Source organism: Vanellus vanellus (genome assembly GCF_965231255.1).
Source record: "Vanellus vanellus genome assembly, chromosome: 19".
Classification (NCBI taxonomy): domain Eukaryota; kingdom Metazoa; phylum Chordata; class Aves; order Charadriiformes; family Charadriidae; genus Vanellus; species Vanellus vanellus.
Genome location: NC_138924.1, coordinates 7,825,959 through 7,845,132, shown reverse-complemented (window position 1 = coordinate 7,845,132; position 19,174 = coordinate 7,825,959). Strand labels below are relative to the sequence as shown.

General features: G+C 44.7%; 1 protein-coding gene across 1 annotated transcript in view; it reads right to left on the bottom strand.

Moving 5' to 3' along the window:
* Positions 1 to 57: 57 nt before the first annotated feature.
* Positions 58 to 19,174, bottom strand: part of TAOK1 (TAO kinase 1) — a 37,464-nt gene continuing 18,347 nt past the window's right edge. Inside the window, exons 11-19 of the mRNA XM_082493108.1 lie at positions 18,429 to 18,632; positions 16,459 to 16,593; positions 15,637 to 15,873; positions 14,741 to 14,869; positions 12,938 to 13,141; positions 12,187 to 12,426; positions 8,275 to 8,487; positions 7,001 to 7,183; positions 58 to 3,129 (exon numbers count right to left, since the gene is read on the bottom strand). Of these exons, the coding sequence (XP_082349234.1) occupies positions 2,668 to 3,129; positions 7,001 to 7,183; positions 8,275 to 8,487; positions 12,187 to 12,426; positions 12,938 to 13,141; positions 14,741 to 14,869; positions 15,637 to 15,873; positions 16,459 to 16,593; positions 18,429 to 18,632 (2,007 nt within the window). The 3' untranslated portion in view covers positions 58 to 2,667. The remainder of the gene's footprint in view (positions 3,130 to 7,000; positions 7,184 to 8,274; positions 8,488 to 12,186; positions 12,427 to 12,937; positions 13,142 to 14,740; positions 14,870 to 15,636; positions 15,874 to 16,458; positions 16,594 to 18,428; positions 18,633 to 19,174) is intronic.

The window sequence follows — 19,174 nt, the reverse complement described above, 5'->3', positions numbered from 1 at the left end:
TGCGTAATGGGGTGCTTTCTCTCAAGATCGGGCTTGTTTGGGACAGCTTTCCTTCCCCCACGTACACACAGGGACACACACATTTAGACCAGTTGATCTGAATCAGTTTTTGCAAACTATTTTAATTAAAATATTAACTTGTTGGAATAGTCCAGGTCTGCACATGATATACATGTAAAAATGGTTACTACACAACTCTTTTTGAATACAAAAAAGCCAATATGGGATTAGCCATCATTTGGATTCAGCATTCAGTCATGCTTGACATTACACAAAGAGATGGGTTGAGAGAATTCTGTTGAAGTAGCTCAATTTAAGCCAGAGACTTTGACCAAATTCAAACCATAACAGAAGCAAAAGAATGAACCCACTGAACCTGCAGGTATAGCCTGTCCCCGCGGTCGCTGCTGCTGTTTGTGATAGAGGAGCTGAACTTCAAAACGCTGTGTTAGCACCATGCTCTGGGCACACCCTCCACGCTCACATGGTAAATCCCAACACAATTTTGGCCTTTCATTTCATTTTTGTTTTTCTTTCTAACCCCAGGAAAATACAGGTACCTTTCCTAAATCGCTTTTGCTTCATTTCAACAACACGGCAATGCAAAAGAATGACCCCAAAACATCCAATTCCACATAAAAACATAGCAGAGGAAAGGACAGGACAATTCACGGTCACCACTTGCCCCAGGGGGCAACCAGAGTCACCTCCATGGGACCCACCGCCTCATCCCAGGCTTCTGGTCAACTGTTAGTACTACAAAGCTCCTTACTAAGGGGCTGCTCAAACGTATTTTGGTAGAGTTTCCATTTCGATTAGAGTGATATGCTACGTCAAGACCCTAGAAATCCCAGTTGGATTCACTGGACACTGGCAGAGAGTTAAGGATTGGGAGTGGATGTTAATTTAGCTAACAAAAGAACATCGCCCTGTTGAGAGTACTGAACAGCAGCGAGACACTAGAGTATTTACTATATAAATATGTCACATGGACAAACACATTCGGAAAACCTTGCTTTTGAGCCCTATAAACATATTAAAGGCAAATCCTAGAGTTAGCAGCTAGTGTTTTCTTCAAGATGATTAGTGTGCAAGGAAAAACATTTACAAAGAACCCTGGCTGGTCAGTCCCCAAGACGGAAATCTTTGCCTCAAGCCAAACTTCATCTACCTACTCTTCCCCCACCCCCCAGCGCTGGCTGACCCAGACCGCCCTGGCACTGGCACGAGAGCATGGGGACACCTCCAGTTCCCAGCACTAAGGGATGACACGATGCCACAAAGTCACTTGGTTAATGCGACTCCCTGACCCTTTTAACACCGTATGGATTTCACAACCTCCTTTGCTTCCTTTCAGTAGTACAGCAGCTCCAACGAGCCTCTGGAAGTAGTGCCTTCTCGCATGGTGTGATATGCTGCCAAAATATCACAGCATCTCAAGGGACTGTAAAAGTTGTGAAGTATTGCAGCAACGAAAATAACAAAAAGGAGCCTCACATGCAGCAAGATCTACAGTGGTGGTGTGGGTTAGTCATCAGCTGGGAAAAAGTCATTGGCTCAGCTCCTCCTGGTACACTGTGGCAACTAAACATTTAAACAGTTGGCTACACTCTACATGTAAACAGGAACTTGCAACAAGCCAAAAAGGTAATAAATTGGTGGATGTAGTGTAATAATGAAAAACCCAATCAATGGCATTTTGTGACTATGGCATCCTTCAAAATACCTCTGGCATTTGAGACTGATTGGCTGAAAGTCTAAACATTTCTGAATGGAGCAAAAAGGACTACGCTGGGCTCCAAGAATTATTCTGATGCTTAGCTAAAATGAGATGTCACAGTATTAGCTGTACAAGTGCATTACTCCTCTGCCCCACCTCATCTGAGCTACCAGCAGCACAGTCAGGGAGTGTCAAAGCAAGAATACAATTTCGAACATTTCTAGCCTGTTCCCTCCCGACAGGTTTACCTACGTACTTCTCGGGAAGCTGACCAGTGCTTTCTGAGAGAACGTCACTTCTCACACGACACAGAGCGGGCACTTGGGTAGAAGGGCCCTGCTGAGCCCTGGTGTCTCCTGGCCTCTCTTCTCACCCTTCTTCCTCACCTACAAATCTTTGAAAATGCCTCTTGGCAGAGGCAATACCTTAGAAATGTATCCAATTTAACGACAAATAAAAATGGAACAGAAGATCCAGCTGTTCCTCCCCTGGATGTTGGTTTAAAGGCAGCTTGCCTGGTTTTTGCAGGGTGGCAGTTCGAAATTTATGGACATGGGAGGAGGTCTCCATTCTCCCTCAGACTTCCTACGGATCGCGCAACGAGGACAGTCTGAGGCCCTTCTGTCCTGTCAGTGTGATGACCACCAGCCAACTTTTCTGACTAATTGCATATATTTCTCAGACGCCCTCCCAGGACCCCTCCAAAAAGTAAAAAACAACAACAAAAAAAAAAACCACCCCCCCCCCCAAATCCTGCAGCCAAATACTATGACATCCCAGTTAGTAAACACAAAACGTAATGCTTTACAAAATGAATACAATATTCCATGTGCACCCAGCTTCCACACGTCAGCACCGCACTGAGGAGGCTGCTGGGCTGGTGTCTGTAGGCAGTTTCTGTTGGCAGACAGCTCCAGTGGAATTGCCACCCTCAGTTATTGTTTAAGTTATGTATAAGACATGTGTGAACCATTGGATATTTGTGAAGTAACACTTGTGCTCCTGCTCATGCCCTGTTCCGTCCGTCCCCCAGAAGCTGTCCGCCTCAGAGCCTGGGGGCTGTTGCGGACCCCTATAGCACTACTTCGAGGTACCCCCTGCATGGGCCCCGAGGGGTGACCCCATGGCTGGGGTCCACCTTGCATTGGATGGCCCCAAGCTTGTGGTGGGCCACCCATGGGATGACCCCAGTGAGGTCCTGCACCCCCAGTAGGATTGTGGGACCAGCCAGAAGCTCCCGGGTAGCTGTGGCTGAACGCCTCGGGGGAGAGATTAGAAAGAACCATATTACTAAAACCTAGCCTCATGCTTTCTGAGTCAAAGGCTTCGATCTCGCGAGCTTGACGCTCCAGCAGGCTTCGTATCCGTTCGGTACGCTCATTCTGCAACGCCAGCATCTCCTCCTCAATCTAGGAAGGAAAAAAGAAGAGACAGTCTGTAGCAGTAGGACTCCTTTACAGGCATGGCCTCAGCTCTCTGAAGGTCTTGTAACAGCAAGCTAATGAGGAACCTTCTCCCCACGTTTCTACATGAGACCAGGTCTAGATCAGATGTCCACTGACACACAACCTGTTCTGAATGGTAAGTCCCATAGACCTGCACACGCCAAAGCATGGTGAATACCAGTTGGAGGGTCTTGGTCCCCGTTCCCTGGTGAATACAGGAAGTATACAGGGGTGCAAAGCCAAAGTCTGCAGCGATACTAACAGCCTGACATAGGTTAATCTTTTAAGATTCAGCAAAGTCTACGGCTTCCATAAAAGCCTACTGGAAAAGCACCTTCAGACAGAGCAAGCACAGTGCCTATACAGTCAAATACCTGCCAACACAGCTTAATGTGACCTTCGCTGTTGGTAGCTGAATCTGATGATGACGACTGCTATTTTCTCCAGGATTCAGTGTATGAGCCCACATTCAGTTTCCTCTCCAACGTTCACTGGCCAGATTTTCTTAGCTCATGTTTATCACTTCCTATCTACCCCTTTCCTAAATTGGTTTCTCATGTTTCATTACCCAGATACTTTCTCCAGGGTGTGTGGCTGAAGAAAGCAGGCAGTGGTGTTTGAATTGTGTGGCAGATTATTAGGGAGATGATATGCAAGCTGAAAACTCCAATTTCTTCCCCCTAACACTGTTCCAAATTGGTTTCCAACAGTACTTTGGTAGGGGCACTGGGATCAGCTCTAAGTACAGAAAACATGGGGCTACGCCCCCCTGACACCCATCAGACAGGGATGAAAGCCTCTCTTATTGAAATCTTCACAGTCAGGTGGAGAACCAAAGAATCACTCCTTTATCCTCTTGCCAGCACTGAAAAAGCTACTTTTGGCCTTGGTGAAAAAGACCAAATGGGTAAAAAGCAGCAGCCAAGACTTTTAGCATAGCTCACTGGCATGTCCCCTGCTGTCAGCAGCAACTCGGCCAAGAGGTGTTATCTTGGTCTGCGCTGAAGGTACTGGGCAGAGCTTGTACTTGTAAGCGCTCTCTTGCCTTAGTCAGGGAATATGCAAAGTGATTTCATCTGGAATTTAGGAAACAATCTGCTCCAGCGTGAGTCATCTCCTGAGCCATTTGGGGCTTTCACAAACTGCCTTATCCACTTGCCTGTTTCTTAGCGCTGGGGGAGTGACGCTGACTCTCTCCATGGAGCAGCCTTGCTCACTCCTGCTGAAAGCCACGGAGCGGTCAGCTGCCTTGGAAAAGGCAGAAGAGGAAGAAAGTGCCTTCTCTAATGTTAGCTCTTTAAAATGCTCCACTTGTTTCTTCCAGTCCTGCTATCTAAGCAGAATCCTCCTCTTCCTTTTTCAAAACTACAGTGTCTTCAGCATGTCCTGCTGCTCAATTTTCCAGCTGTGTGACAGCGTAACACACAGGACTTCGTGCAACTGAACTTCACAGAAAGGCATGCCTAATATACCGCATTAAAATGACATCACTTAGAAACGACCTCAGGACGCAGGACTCTGAAGATGAGGTGTCTGAGGCATGTGGGAAGGAAATGAGTAAAGCTGAAGTCCTTTAAAGACACTCTTGGGACATGCTCACTACTGGTGCAACACATACAACATCACACCAGGGTATAGCTTGTACAGCACCTCAGTCACTGGCACTTAAAGGCTGCGCATCGATGGGGCTGGCTACTCCCTCCTCAGCCTAAGTCAGACATGTATGCTCTGGTGAGTTACTATGGTGATGGGCACCATCAAAAATAAAGAGCAGCGTGCTGAGAAGCAAGCAGAGCCCTAGGCACACCCTAACTTCTGGAACCTGGTTTATTATTGAACATCAGGGACTGACTTTGCCACAGGCTTAGTATACATTTGTGCAGATAAATTCAGACACTCATCTTGCGCACATACCTGCCCTTTCTCGGCTGCCAGTTCCAGTTAGCACAGGCATGCAAATAGCGGGTGACATTGCTGAGCCATCACACCAGGATGCTCGCAACTCAATTCTCCCCAAAACAGAGCAACACTCCTTCCCCCAAAGAATACCCTTGCAAAAGCAGGACGCATCTACCTTCGCACCCACACGTTTTCCCTTGAGCTGCCATTAAGTGACTGGAAACCCATCAAGAAAGAGTCTCATCACTGGTCCATGACCTTGTGACTTGCAATACGCTAGCACTGTGTGTATGGCTAAAATAAAGGCTCCCACCTATGAAAACTGAAGGATCATCCAATCTTTTGCCGTCCAAATGCAATAGTCACATAGGGATGCACAAGGCACACAAACACACAAGGAAAAACTATACTAGGTCTTAATTTTATCATTCTTTTTTTCTTTGACGTAGCATTGCTAAGCTTCCTATCACCATTACTGATGCCAAATGCTTTGCAGGGGCTTTCTGTGTACAGAGACTTCAACCCTGGCTCACACTGAAAAGCTTATACAAAATTATTATTGGCTGATGCGTGTTTCCTTCAGTCAAGGGCCTCACTTCAATTTTTAACATGCAACACAGTATATGCTGCTCCTACAGCCAAGGAGCAGTGACCAGCAGCAGGCTCGCTGCGGCGTACTTCTTCCCACAGCTCTCGTCAGATCGTGCCGCCAGAGGGCAATGCACACCCAGCATAAATATCCACTCAAACGCGGGGCTGCGATGGGAACTGTCCTCTTCTGGACAGGAGCAAAACAACTAGCGATGGGGTCTAAAGACAGCTATTACACACGTGAGTGCCTCACGGGAACTCTGTTTTCACAAATTCAATTACATCCAGAGATTCACGTCTAGTTGCAGGAGATCAGAGCACAATAGGACTGTGCTGCTCTCTGGAAAATGCTTCCTCGGCTGACCGTGAGGTGGAGCAGTTTTATTCCAACGAGGGCCCTCTATCAGCCCAGCATCCATCTGTTAGCCTCCGGGAAAAGTTAAGTGTGAAGAACCTCTAGGCCACAGAGTAATTGCCCTAATTTAATAATCGCCGATCAGCAAAGTTGGGAATTGTTGTGTGAATTGCCACGGCTGGCACCCACAAGGCAAATCAAAAGGGAGAAAATTTGCAGGAGGAAGGCAAGGCTGACTGTGTATTTCCTTTCACTGACTGGTGTATTACCCGTCCCCTGGTTTGTGTAGGCCACTCACACATTTCTAGACGCACCACGTGTCTGGCACTGCATAGAAAAGCATACTTCAACACGGAGCACATTAATACACACAGCCAATTACAGGCTGAAACCTAGGGAGCAGCAGGTCACCCAAGCCTGTGGGTCCGTTTGCTTAGGGAAATGCTGCAGACAGCAGCAGCTCCATAACAAACATCGTTTCATAGGGAAACTGCAGCTTGGTCTCCACAGACTGACAAATGGGAGCAGAGCTGCAGTAAAATACTACTACCATAAAAAACAGGGTTTTAAATACATTTTACACCCCCCTCCTTCCCCAAAGATACCTATTGCTGATACCATGCAAACTTCAAAAAATCCCCTAGCTTTAGGTTGTTACTCTCTGTCCTCTAATGAGCTGGGGAAGCTAATCTGCAGCTCAGAGACAGAAAGAACAGTTCACTTTCCATTCTGCCCAGAGAGGCACGGCTCCCTCTGGCACGCTTCAAGCAGCTCTATCTCAGCCAGAAGCTGCTCACACAGGACAGCTGAGCTGGCAGAAAGTTTAGCCTATGTGCCACTGAGCTATCATCCCAGGGAGGCAACTACCCAAATGATCTGTGTTACTATATACAGCAAGGTAAACGCAATTTCTCTCTCTGTTGATAAGTACAGTGCAATTCCAGATCTGAAATACGGAGCGCGCAAATGATGCCCGCCTGCCCATTTTACCTTCTGCTCAAGGAGGGCCCGACGGAGGGATACCCTCTGTTCAAGATCACGCAGCTCCCGATCATGCTGGGCTTCTGCCTGCATCTTGATTTTACTCTGATATGCATTCAGCAGCTCCAATTCTTGCTGCAGCTGCATCTTCAAAACCTGGCACTCTGCTTCCTGTGCTTCATCCAAACGCAGCTGGGAAAGACAGACAATAGAGACGTTTCACTATGGGGTAACCACTCATGACACTCCAGGGGAGGACTGCGAGGAGGGGGGAGAGAATGGGATGGGACTTTGTTTTCTTAGCAATACAATTGGTCTCTATTGTACTTCGTTTCACTGAACAGAGGACCTATAGTGACAAAGACCGGTGACAGCGAGCCCACAGCGCTGATGCCAGTGATGCTGATGAGCAGTGGCGCCTCAGGAACCACGATCCATCCTGCAGAGACCAGACTGCTGGAGGTGCTAATATCCACAGCTCTCCTTTTGCTGGAGGCAAAGACAAGATCTCTTGCTCTGTTCAGCTGGATTGACCAATTACCTGTACACAGCAGAATTAAGTCCGTATCCCTGCCAATGCAGGACTTCAGGCGAAAGAATATAATGACATAAACCTAAAAGCAATACGATACTTAACTTTCAACCTTCCCATACATTAATTAAGCCAGCTACCCTGCCTCGCAGCGCCAAATTTGTAAAGAGTGATGTGAGCAGGACGCAATATGCAAGAAGTGCAAAGAAAACTGCACATTCAGTTGTAGCAAGGACTCAAAGCATTGCTCATGTGGTCATTCCTTAGAGAAGGAATCTCTTAATGAAGGAATCACAGAAATTTCACACTTTTAACATTATTTCAGATTTACAACCAAAACTCTGGACTCCTCCATGACTCAATGAGCATTTTCCACCAGTGGGACATGCTTTGGTTGGTATCATTGACATATCAAAACCTAAATGACTTAAGACAGCAAGCTGCACATTATTTAACAATGCTCTGACAGGGACATTTATGTTGTCAGACTTCATGCAAGAGCAGTCCGCTGGCCACGCAGACGCATCACTTTGCATCTCTGCAACAGCATTTTCAACTTCAACCTGCCTGAAGGGAGTAATACCTCTTTCCTCTGTGTTTGAACGCTGCTTTTTAAATACAGAGAAACGACTGCGCCGGGTACGGCGCACGTAGCAAGGAAGCAGATAGCCTACTGTCAGGATACAGATTGGTTAAAATGCAAACATCCCTATTTGGCTGAGGAACCCTGGGTCCCTTGGAGGCGACTCACAGCTTGTGTAGAGAGCATTTCATTAATGCTGTGATCATACTGCTCAGCCAGGATAGCCAGCTTCCGGGTCTGCTCCTCCTTGAGCCGTTTGAGGACAGCTTTATGTTCACTCTTTGGCGTGGTCTCCAGCAGATGGTTTCTCAGTGCTTTGTACTGTCTGGTTTGGATCTTGCATGTATCCTGAAACTGCTTCTTTATCTGTAGTTCTTTTGACTGGAAAGATGGAGGGGACACAAACAAAGAAAAAAACAGCATGTTTCAAATGGGAGAAATATCCATGTGAATGGATATTTAGAATTACATTAAGGATATGAGTTCAAGAATCCACAAATGTATATTAACATCTACAGTGCAAGGAGGGAAGCAAAATACACAAGAGGCAATAACTATTGCTGCAGCTGCTTTGACACTGCTACTGTGCGAAACAATTACAATACAGAGACTTTTATAACAAAGCTCCAGCCTAAATACAGCTGTCTGCACAAAGAGCCTCACATTTGTCACTGGACTGGATCCAGTCCTGGGTGTTGCTTTTCAAGAAAAGTTCTTGAGGGACAGGACTAATATTTATTAGCACCAAAAGCCATACTTACACATGACTGTGCTTGTATGGCACATATATACGAACAGCACTTAATGTTATGAAAAGAAGCAGATCGGTGCATGGGAAGGCACAGGGAAAAAGAGCAACGCTTTTTCCATTGAGGATTAGATGAGGATAAGATGTATTCTAACCCTTGATACTAAGAACCTGGTTTTCATAAAGATACTCAAAAGTGGCTGGGAAAGATCAGACACTTGAAGATGTACACCACAAGCAACGTTAGCATTGCGCTAGTCTAGCAAACAAAACAATTCCATGGTCCCAGTGGAGGCTTACTGGAGATTGAGTTTTCCCTTTGCACTTTGCTAGCATCTCTGTATCGTTTAGAGACATAACTTTGTGATTGCACACCGGGTTGGGAGACATCAATCCTGTGAAAGGTATCTGGATCTGATTTTGCTGTATGACCTTGAAGAAATTAATTATTATGTTCTTTCACCTGCCTTACCTGCCTCCAGAGCAGCTTGTGAGGGTTAACATCTACTAAGTGTTTTAAGACCCTGAAAAGGAAGGTGTTCTGGAGTTCCCTGTATCTTTCTACAGGAGGGCTGGCAGGGATGCTTCTAAGCAAAACTGAGAAGGGATTGAGTGATGGTGGTTAACTGACAGGTAAGAAAAACTAACTGCCATGGGAAGAAAAAACAAACAAACCAACCAACCCTTCTAAACCCACACATCAGAGTAGCCAGAACACAATCTGGGTCATTCCCACTGCCAGCCACCATGGTCAAATCCTGAAGCACTGGGGGCAGGAACAGAGCATAGGAATAGATTCCTGTCCCTTGTATAAGTTGGAAGAGCTCTGGGATCCGAACCAGCAAGGCAGATATATGTGCACGTCTCTCGTCAGCTCCTCCGCTGACTGCTCCTGGCACTAGCTCAAGGCTCAGCAGGGCAGGTGATAAGCGCAGCACTTGTAGCTACCTAGAAAGATGCAGTGGGATCAGACAATACATCCAGCCCAATTTCAACATCAGCATGCTTTGCCGCATAAACCAACAATTCCACTTTGCTTATCTGATGCAACAGGACGGACAAAGATGGGTTTCATTCAAACCAAAACATACAGCATGGAGAGGAATACATCGCCTTTACCCTTTCTAAATTCATAGGAAGTTATTTCCCTCCAGGAAACCTTTAAGGTTGTTTCTCCCTGCCCTTAAGGGAAGAGTCAGCAGGTTACACATTCCCGTTAGGGACCTGGTCACAGCAGAACACTAGCATTCTATTTTGTCCTCACTTTCGGTGAAGTTTCGCTTGGACACCAGACTGTTTACAGGCTTCCAATCCCAAGGCTTGAACAACAGGAAACAGAAGGGAGGGGTAAGATTTCCAGTCAGACTTCTGACAAGATCATTTTGACCTAGTATTGTGAAATACCAGCAAGAGGGTATTTGCATCACAATTAACACGCTCGAAATAATAACAGAGCAGTTTCCACTGAAGGGTGAATTCCAGTTATCGGTCCTTCTGGTGCCGTAATAGCGGCAACAGACACTGACCGTTAGAAGTCTGCTTTCGGGACAAAGGGCCTCACTAAATAACAAAGGGAAAGCCTGAAACATGCGCCCTCGAGGGAAAACGTTGCTGGACAAAGAAACTGAACAAATAGTCAAATTATCTATTCAATTAAGAATACTTGCCTGCATTAGTCAGAAACAAGAGAAGGAGTTAATACTAGGGAACAGCCTCAATAAATAGGGGATTGTACTACGAACCAAAAGGTTGTCCAGCAGGCTGCATTATTAGCGCTGTGTGTACGCAAAGGTGCTGGATTGACAGCTCAAGCCTGAAATCCTTCACTAATCGCAGAACAGCCACACAAAGCAAAGTGCAAGCTTTCCATGCTCCCTGCAAAACGCTCCAGCCCTGTCCTCACTGGAAAAGGGAAGGGGTTGAAGCGCCTGTAGAGGTGCGAGGGCAGCCAAGCCTCCGCAGCGCAGAGAGATCGCCAATCCCGCTGTCCCGACTGCCAGCCCGGGAACGAGAACGGACACGCTGCCCACTCGTGTTTGCACTGCATCACCTTGGGGAGGCAGAACTCATTCATGCTAATCTCGGAAGGATCAACCTAATACAGCTGCTTCAGTTTTATTCAGCTCAGAGTGTAGCGCAGCTTCCCTGTGAAGTCATCAGCTATTTATACACTATATCCTTGGAGATTCTCAACAGCGATCAGATGGTCCCTTGTTCTCACAAGCTAGGTTTTCACTATTTAATATTATTCTAATATTGACAAATCAGGTATTTTTTTTTCTTGCTGAAGTTCTGTTTTCAAGTTGGTTATTTTCTCTGTAAGAAGATAACTTGCAGGTGGTGAAAACTAAGTCAGATGGGAAATATCACAAAGAGGAAAGACCTAGAACAACAAAGAAACCCCGTGCTCAGTATGCCATACACTCATTTCGTTACTGGCACGGCTGAACATTGGGTGGAGAGAAGAAGTCTGCCTCCTCAAAGGAAATGTACCAGGCAGCTTTGTGAAAGGCCTTATACTCCCTTCTCAGACACTGCAGAATAAACCACTGGACTTCTTTGGATGAAGTGAAGGCTTACAATGAAAACACTAAAAGCCTCAATTACAGAAGCCCTATAGTTCTGGTCAGCCACCGCAGCTACAAGGGCAGCGCGAGAAACCCATGAGGGCACAACCCAGCAAAGGTCAGTGGTAGGAGCTTCCCGAGGACACTGCACTTGGCTGGTATCTCCTGCTCTTCCCCTCACACTTCCTAGCATACTGGCCTTAATATGAAAACAATAACAAGGTAAGGTAGCCAAGACCGATAGTGCAGTTCATTTTAATGCACACAGCAACACAAAGCTTTTTTTTTTTTTAAATGACGCTACTTCATTACAGAAAAATCGGTTTTATTCCTAACCTAGGGAGAACAGGATCAGAAAATGTTGTAGGAGGAAGAGAGGGGGAAAAAGGGCACTGCAAAGATTAAATGCATTTTAAAGTACGACAAAAAGGAAGGCACATCGCTGAGAACAATAGCTTTTCAAATAAAATGAGGGAATCGCGCTGCTATGGCCTGCCTACAATACACTGCAACCCTGATCACCACTGCTGTGGTTCGTGTGTACGATGCTCGTAGGGCTGCAGTTGCAACCTGGCAGTTACACAACTTGACAAATATGACACCTTTTAAAAAAGGTATTCATTACAGAGCGAGCTATCTCTTCAAATTAATGAGCTTTAAAATACCTTCGACCTGCATACACTGCAAATGAGAACTGAGCTGTAATGTACCACTTTTCCACCACCACCAGCAGCTCGCACCCACTGCTCCTACATTGCTTAGTACCTTCAGGCTCTTGGGCTGCTGCCGGACCTCCATGACGTGCTTACGCCTCAGCTCCCGCTCCCGGCGTTTGTTGTATTCCAGCTGGTTGGTGAGCTCAGTCTGGTGCTGGAGTCGGATCAGCTCACAGCGCATCTTCTGGATGGTACTGAGATGGCGGAACTCCAGCTCCTGCATGGACTCGTGCTGACGCAGCAGCATGGCGTGCTCCAGGTCCTTCTGGGTCTGCCTTTTGTTTAGCTCCTAACAGGAGGACAGAGGGAATTATTAGATTCTTTGTGCTTACTTGGATTTCCGTTCACAATGTGACATTTCACTTTGTTCACAAGGGCATTTCTCTCTTTCCAAGGCATTTGAGGACAGAGCACCCCTTCTAAATCTTATCAGAAGCAGACAGCACCACCACCAGTAATTTTTCCTTCCTCATTTCACTTTTCTTCTTCCTGTTCTAGATGCTCAACAGGATTCCCAGTAAGCATTTTCTGGAAAGGACTGTAACTGCTGTGTCTGTTGATTTTTTGGATCTAACAAGTCTCCCACAATAGGGCACTAATCTGAACGTTTGATTCTGCACGATCCCCTAAATGCCACAGGGATTACCGGACGGTGTTGCAAAACATATTGAACCATTATTTTACCAAAAGACTTCAGATGTGGTAATTAAAACTTCAGTGAGATCGGAGTTGAATGGCAGTACTCCTGTGAGACATCTCACACCGGTGGTTCCAGGTCTCATCTCTGCCTATTCTCTTACCTCCCGAACCAGGTCCTGCTCCAGATTATGGCGGCCAAGGAGCATCCGTCTCTTAAAACGGCGGCACTCCAGCTCCAAGTACTGTCTCTGACGCCTCAGTAAGTTGGCTTCTTCCTCTGCCTGGAAATGCTGGATGTTCTCCTTCTGCTTGGAGAGCCACTCTTGCTTCTCCTTCTTTGGAGTGCTCTGGTTTTCATTCAGCTCCTGATAACAGCAAGGTAATTAACTGTGGAATAGTCACATTAAGCTCCTCGGCCCTGAACAACTGGATGGACCTGCCTAATAAACTATGTTTCAAAGCCGTTCCACCTTGCCTTCTACGGCTGGTACCATCCCAGCCTCTGCAAAACGCATCATATCTCAGATCTAAGGGAACACCAGGAGACAATTGACAGTGGAGCATATTTAACCACAACTTTTTTTTTTTTTGCGCTGGCCATTTTAACTGGCAAAAATGCTGGTTCACATCCACATCTTCCAGACGTACATATCTCAGCTCAAAATGTAAAAACGATGTTTTGCCACTGAAAACAAAGACACTTGGAGGTCCTGCCATACTGCCTGACAAATGTTTTTACAGGCTCCCAGAGGACCGAGAGAAGGAAAGCATTGTCATCCTGTTGTTCAAACAAAAGTCCAGCCACACGAAGCACATTAGACATTTTTTGTCTTGCTCGATCAGAACACGTACACATTTTATAAGTAACTCATCAAGGCAGAGCCAACTCACTGAGATGCTGTAACTTATAAAGAAGTTCACAAGTGAAACTTAAGGCCACAGTTTCCACATTTGTATAAAATTCAACACATAGCTTGAAGCACCTTTGGCAAGAGACTGCTTGTTTGAACTGCGTACTAGAGATGCCCATACAGTAACTAGACTTGTGATACACCTCAACTTATAAACTATGAGACAGAACTCCTCTGTATTTCATCAGTGTTTCTTGGTGCTCTGTGATCTACTGCCCACTTAGAAAAAGATTCTATGTTATTATAAAGAGCCCACGCTACTACAGTTTTTGTTAGATCTTTCTTGGCTCTGCTGCTCTTTAGCCTTTTTTTCTCCTGGGAAATGTCTATGTTTGGGAATATTCCCCTTTGGAGCAAGTTCCAAAGTTGCGTCACACAAGTTGATGGTTGAGAACTAAATGGTTCTTTCAAAAAAATTATTAATAGTTCTTACGGTTTCAGCCACTCCACAAAAAGAATCAGGAAGTTTGATTCTACAGTTTCTCTGCACTTCACAGAGTTCATGATTTTCACTACAATACAGCGATTAATAAACAATTACACAGCTTTTTCCATTAAAATTTAATAGTGCTTTATAGATATTTTCCTTTAAAAAAATCCGCAGGTCATCTTTACTGTTCTGTTTTCTTGCTGCTGCTACAGAAATATCATTTAAGTGATCAGAAACTTCACTAACTGCTGCAGTGCATGGTCAGTATCTGCAGCAACAAGGTATGAGAAAAATGCTCATGACCTTTCTTAAACTACCTTTTTTCATTTCTTAGGATTGCCAAATTTGCATGTTTCTGGCTAAAAAGTTACATTAAACAACAGAGAAGTTTGTACTTTCACAAGATAAACATAGGTGCCAATATATAAATAACCCTCTTACTTTAAGGTCAAAGATATGAAATAAATACAGTGTGTACAGGACTGCTCATGAAATGCAGAACCTGCTGCAATCCAGCAAAAGTTCTCTTGAGCACAGTGGCACTTTTATTTCTGAATGTTCACCGCTCTTACAGTGTATCATACACTGCACTATATTCACATTTCTCATTACAGATGAGTTACCTCTTTCAGTTGCTCTTTACGGAGTTTATATTCTCTCTTCTGGGACTCCAGGAAACTGTTCAATTCTTTTTTCTGTTGGGCCTGAATATGCTGTTGAAACTTCTTTTCTTCGTTGGCCATCACTTTCGCCTAAAGCAAATCCAGCAGCAAATCAGTCTGAGTCCCGATGGATTACAGCTCATGTTCCATTTCAGCCCCAAGACCCGGAACTCATGGCACAGTCACCGCGATACTCACCATGCCTCGGAACAAGCGCGACTCTCAGGAGCTTGCCCTCACCCTCTTCTCATTCCACCCCCCCATCAACGCACCCAGCAGGAGTCCCTTTTCAGTGCCTCGTTTCCCCAGCCCTATTGTTCAGTTATCTCGCCTAACAAAGTCAACGCCTTATGATAAACTATATCCTTAGCCCTCCACCGAGAGATCCAAGATGAACAAAGAATCAATAATAATCACTGTAGGCGGCACCACTTCATTATAAATTATTTAAAAGCATAACCCCCCCCATATCCATAAGCAACTAGACGGTGAACATTTAAACGTAGCTGGCATGTTTCTCTGCAGGCTCATCCGCCTCCGTAACACTTGATGGCAGTCAGTTATTGACAGCATGTACACGGCATGAGAAAGGAAAACCCTTACAGTACTTTTTCTGGGGTCAGTATACTAACATTTAGTATAACGCACTGTGATGAAGGACATACCTTTCCTCTAGTTACATAAACCCCTTAGTGTAAGGAGGTGATGTATTAGCCTTTTTCTAATTACCAATTTGCTTGGCTCCTGAAAACAGACATGTAAGAGACTACAATGTCATCTCGTCATCAGTGAGGGGAAGTGGACAATTCAGTGTAATTAACAGATATAGACCGGTCTGCTAAACTGTAATCTCCTACCTCTTTTTCCATGGCTGCTTGGTGCTTTTTAATTAGCTTTTCCATTTCTGCAGCAAAATTGTTACGCTGTGTTTCAAGATCTTTGTCCAACCTGAGGCGATGCTCGTCCATCTCTGCCTTCAGTTTATTCTCTAATGCCATCAGTTGCTTCTGGTGTTGCCGTCTCATACGTTTGTAGCCAGACATCTGCTCTCGGAGTTCAGAGTCTTGTTCATGTTCCTGCATTTGCCTTGTCACCTAGGAAGGTAACCACATTGGGCCAAAGTAAGTTAATGCTTCTTAATCTGCTTTTCAGCAGTCTTCAAACCACAAAAGAAAACTATTCAGTAAAGAAATATGATTTTGTTGCAAAGAAAAGCATACATCCTAATGGCAGCAGAGCAGATTAAAAACTGAATTCTGCTGAAGAAGATAAGCTTACATGGGCTCTAGCAGAAAAACTGTGCAATTGTTATAAAGCTGGTACTAAATAATGCCTTTTTAGCCCACTGCAATGAGCGTGCATATATACACATATAACACACACAAATATACCTAATATGCATATGAAAATAAAAGTTAGCTTATTATTATAATCAGTTTCCTGCATTCTGCTAGGCATACTGGTTTTGGAAATATCTAATATACACAAATTACATTTGCCCAGGTGTCATATTTAAGCTTTTATTAACTTACATTAAACTATTTCAGTGATAATATCTCAGTCAACGAGGACAGCTCATATTCTGATGAAATCCTAACAGCTCTAAGTAGTTTCATAACCCTGTGTTCAAAGGCATCCCCTCCCTACACAACTTCATCAAAATAAAAACCTTAACATACCAGCGATGCTGTGCGTATAGTAGCAAAGTGCTCTCGGTTGCGATAATGAGACTTGTGGCGAGATACTTGGGGAGGAGACTGGGGTTCGGATGCCCTTGTTCGAGGATCTGATTCCTCTCTGTAGTTTTCTTCCTCCTTATCAGCAAACATTAACATGAGAGAATAAAGAGAAACTGTGTTACTGAAGATTTTTTATTTTAGTTTGGTTTAAAAGACATCGAAAAGGAAGAAAACCCATTTTGCATTCAGCAGCCCTGAAAGATCCTCCTGCCAATAAGCGGGATGAGGGAATATACTGCAACAAGACCCCTGATCTAGGATCCTTGCTTTTGGAAATTTCATTGCGCATTTTTATTACTAGGAGGAAAATTACTAATTAAAGCTGAAAATGAGACAAATAAATGGAAAACCAAAAACTGAGTTAAACACTTCAATAAAACATAAAAGCTACAAAGTAGATTATATCAAGTCAAAAAGGAAAAAACCATCATCTTTGTAACTCTGAAAGACAGAGGAAGATTTTCATTACACCCACTACAGAAACACCTCAAAGCAAATTTTAAAATTTGTCATGGTGTATTCCACATTCTTATTTTGAGTTTGTCATTCATCACAGAGCGATTAGTAGTTAGATATGATATACTAATTAACTCCCCGAGGAAATACCTGCGTCTTTGTTGCATATCTGGGCAAAGAACAAAACATTCTAACCACATCTGTCATTAGCTAGGGAAACGTTACTGGTTTGAGAAAAGGTGTGATAACCCCTCCACAGCAAGAGCAGCACGGTTCAGAGGGACGCTCCCTGCTATATCCTTCATCGCTGTCCTGGTTTGAGCGACACAGGACTCATTTCTCCAAGACTGAGCTTTTAGAAGACTCTGGTGTCTGAATTTGTGAAAATATCGACTTTGTAGCCAGCTATGGTGTGGGGGTTTCAAGGTCTCAGTGGTTTTGAGCTAGCCAGGTGCAGGGACCCAAGCTGCCAACAGGATTACTTCATACCACCAACGTCACATTCACTATAAATTAGAAAGTTTGCTGCAAAGTTCTCTCTCTCCCTCAATGGCTGCCATCCTGAGAACTTTGTGCCCTGGTGCCGGGGCCCCTCACCCCTCACTTCCTCCTGAATCTGCAGCGCTCACAGCATCCGACGTTTGCCGTCCACTGCTGGGAGTGCACAGCTTCTACTGATAGAATGGGCTGAGTACAATCCCTGCATATTCTGTATTGGTATCGGGATCAATATTGGTTCTTTAGTGTTATTAATGTTAATTATCTAATCTTACTCTATTAAATCTGTTTATACTTCAACTCCCGGGTTTCCCTTGTTTTTCCCAATTCCCTTTCCAGGGTGGAAAGGGGTCATCAAGTGATAGAATGATTGTCTAAATGACAATAAATTGTTATGGGTGTCTCAAACCATAAGAATCTTGCAGAGGTAAAGCAAGGGAAGTGATTTCACAGCGTGCCATGGCCAGAGTGCTGCATTTCTTTTTCTGTGCATCTTCGTTCATTAACCAAAATATTTGAATCAAGTGTTGGGAAGCTGTGTGCTTCAGGAACAGATTTCAATCGCCGCTGAGGGTCTTATATTTACGAATTAACTAACGCGGAGGTAAAAAGGGGGAGCTCTCACATCCTTTTGTCCCATGAAGCAGTGCTCTGCAAGTTAAGGGCATCCACTAAATAAACCTATTCACAAGCTGCCATTCCAGCTCCTCACAGTAAAGCAAACTGGTTTTGAAACAAAGAAATTAGCAAAATAATTTTTAGCGAATCGACAGAAATAAATTATTTTTATAGCAACCTTCCGAAGTTTCCAGCACACATTAATATATTGGGACACAATATTAGAACCTGCAGATAACGATTTAGGATAGGTAGCACTCGACTTTTTGTCATTGTACCAACCAAATCCACTCCCTTTTTACACCTTCAAAGCCATCCAGTAAAAATCCAATGCTTACCGGCTTTAAATGAATGACAGAGCTATTTGACATCACGGTGTGGTCCCCCTCCATCATATCCAGCTCACTCTTATCATCCGAGGCATCTGGAAGACTGTTAACACTACTGCTTTGGCTACTGGCACTGATAGACATACTAGGAATGGACTGATTACTTCCGACACTATTCACTGTTCCTGTCCTGCCAACACCATGATCTTGTTCCTAGGAGAAAGGAATTATTAAGAAAATCCAAATCCATGACAGTTGTGGACATTACCAAATGACGCGTTCATTCCATTCATTTCTAAAGGCATCTACCTGCCACGTCACGGCAGTTTCCACCCTCCAGGCATTGCCATGAAACATTTCTCTTGTGGGATGTTGGGGAGAGAAAGAATCAACCTTGTCAAGATTAACTGGCTGATGTCAGATTCTTTTCAACAGTGAGCCTGTTAACAAGCTGCACTCTATCATGTATCAGCAACAGCGTGTCACCAGAAACTGTTCTGACACCAGCATCATCTAAGCGCTCAGCTGGGTCGCTGCACCTTGCACGGTCCCTTTCTGTACGTGAGAGAACTGCAATTCAGAGAGTCTCAATTTCTGCATGGTGATTGCAGCATGCAACCCAAAAAAGACAAATTAATTTCCCTCATGCCTCCCCCCACCCCCCCCATCTTAGACTCTGCACAACGCTCTCCAGACAAAACCAGAAGACTGTCAAGGGCCTTGTACATATGGTCAAAATAAAGGTTAACTGCAGG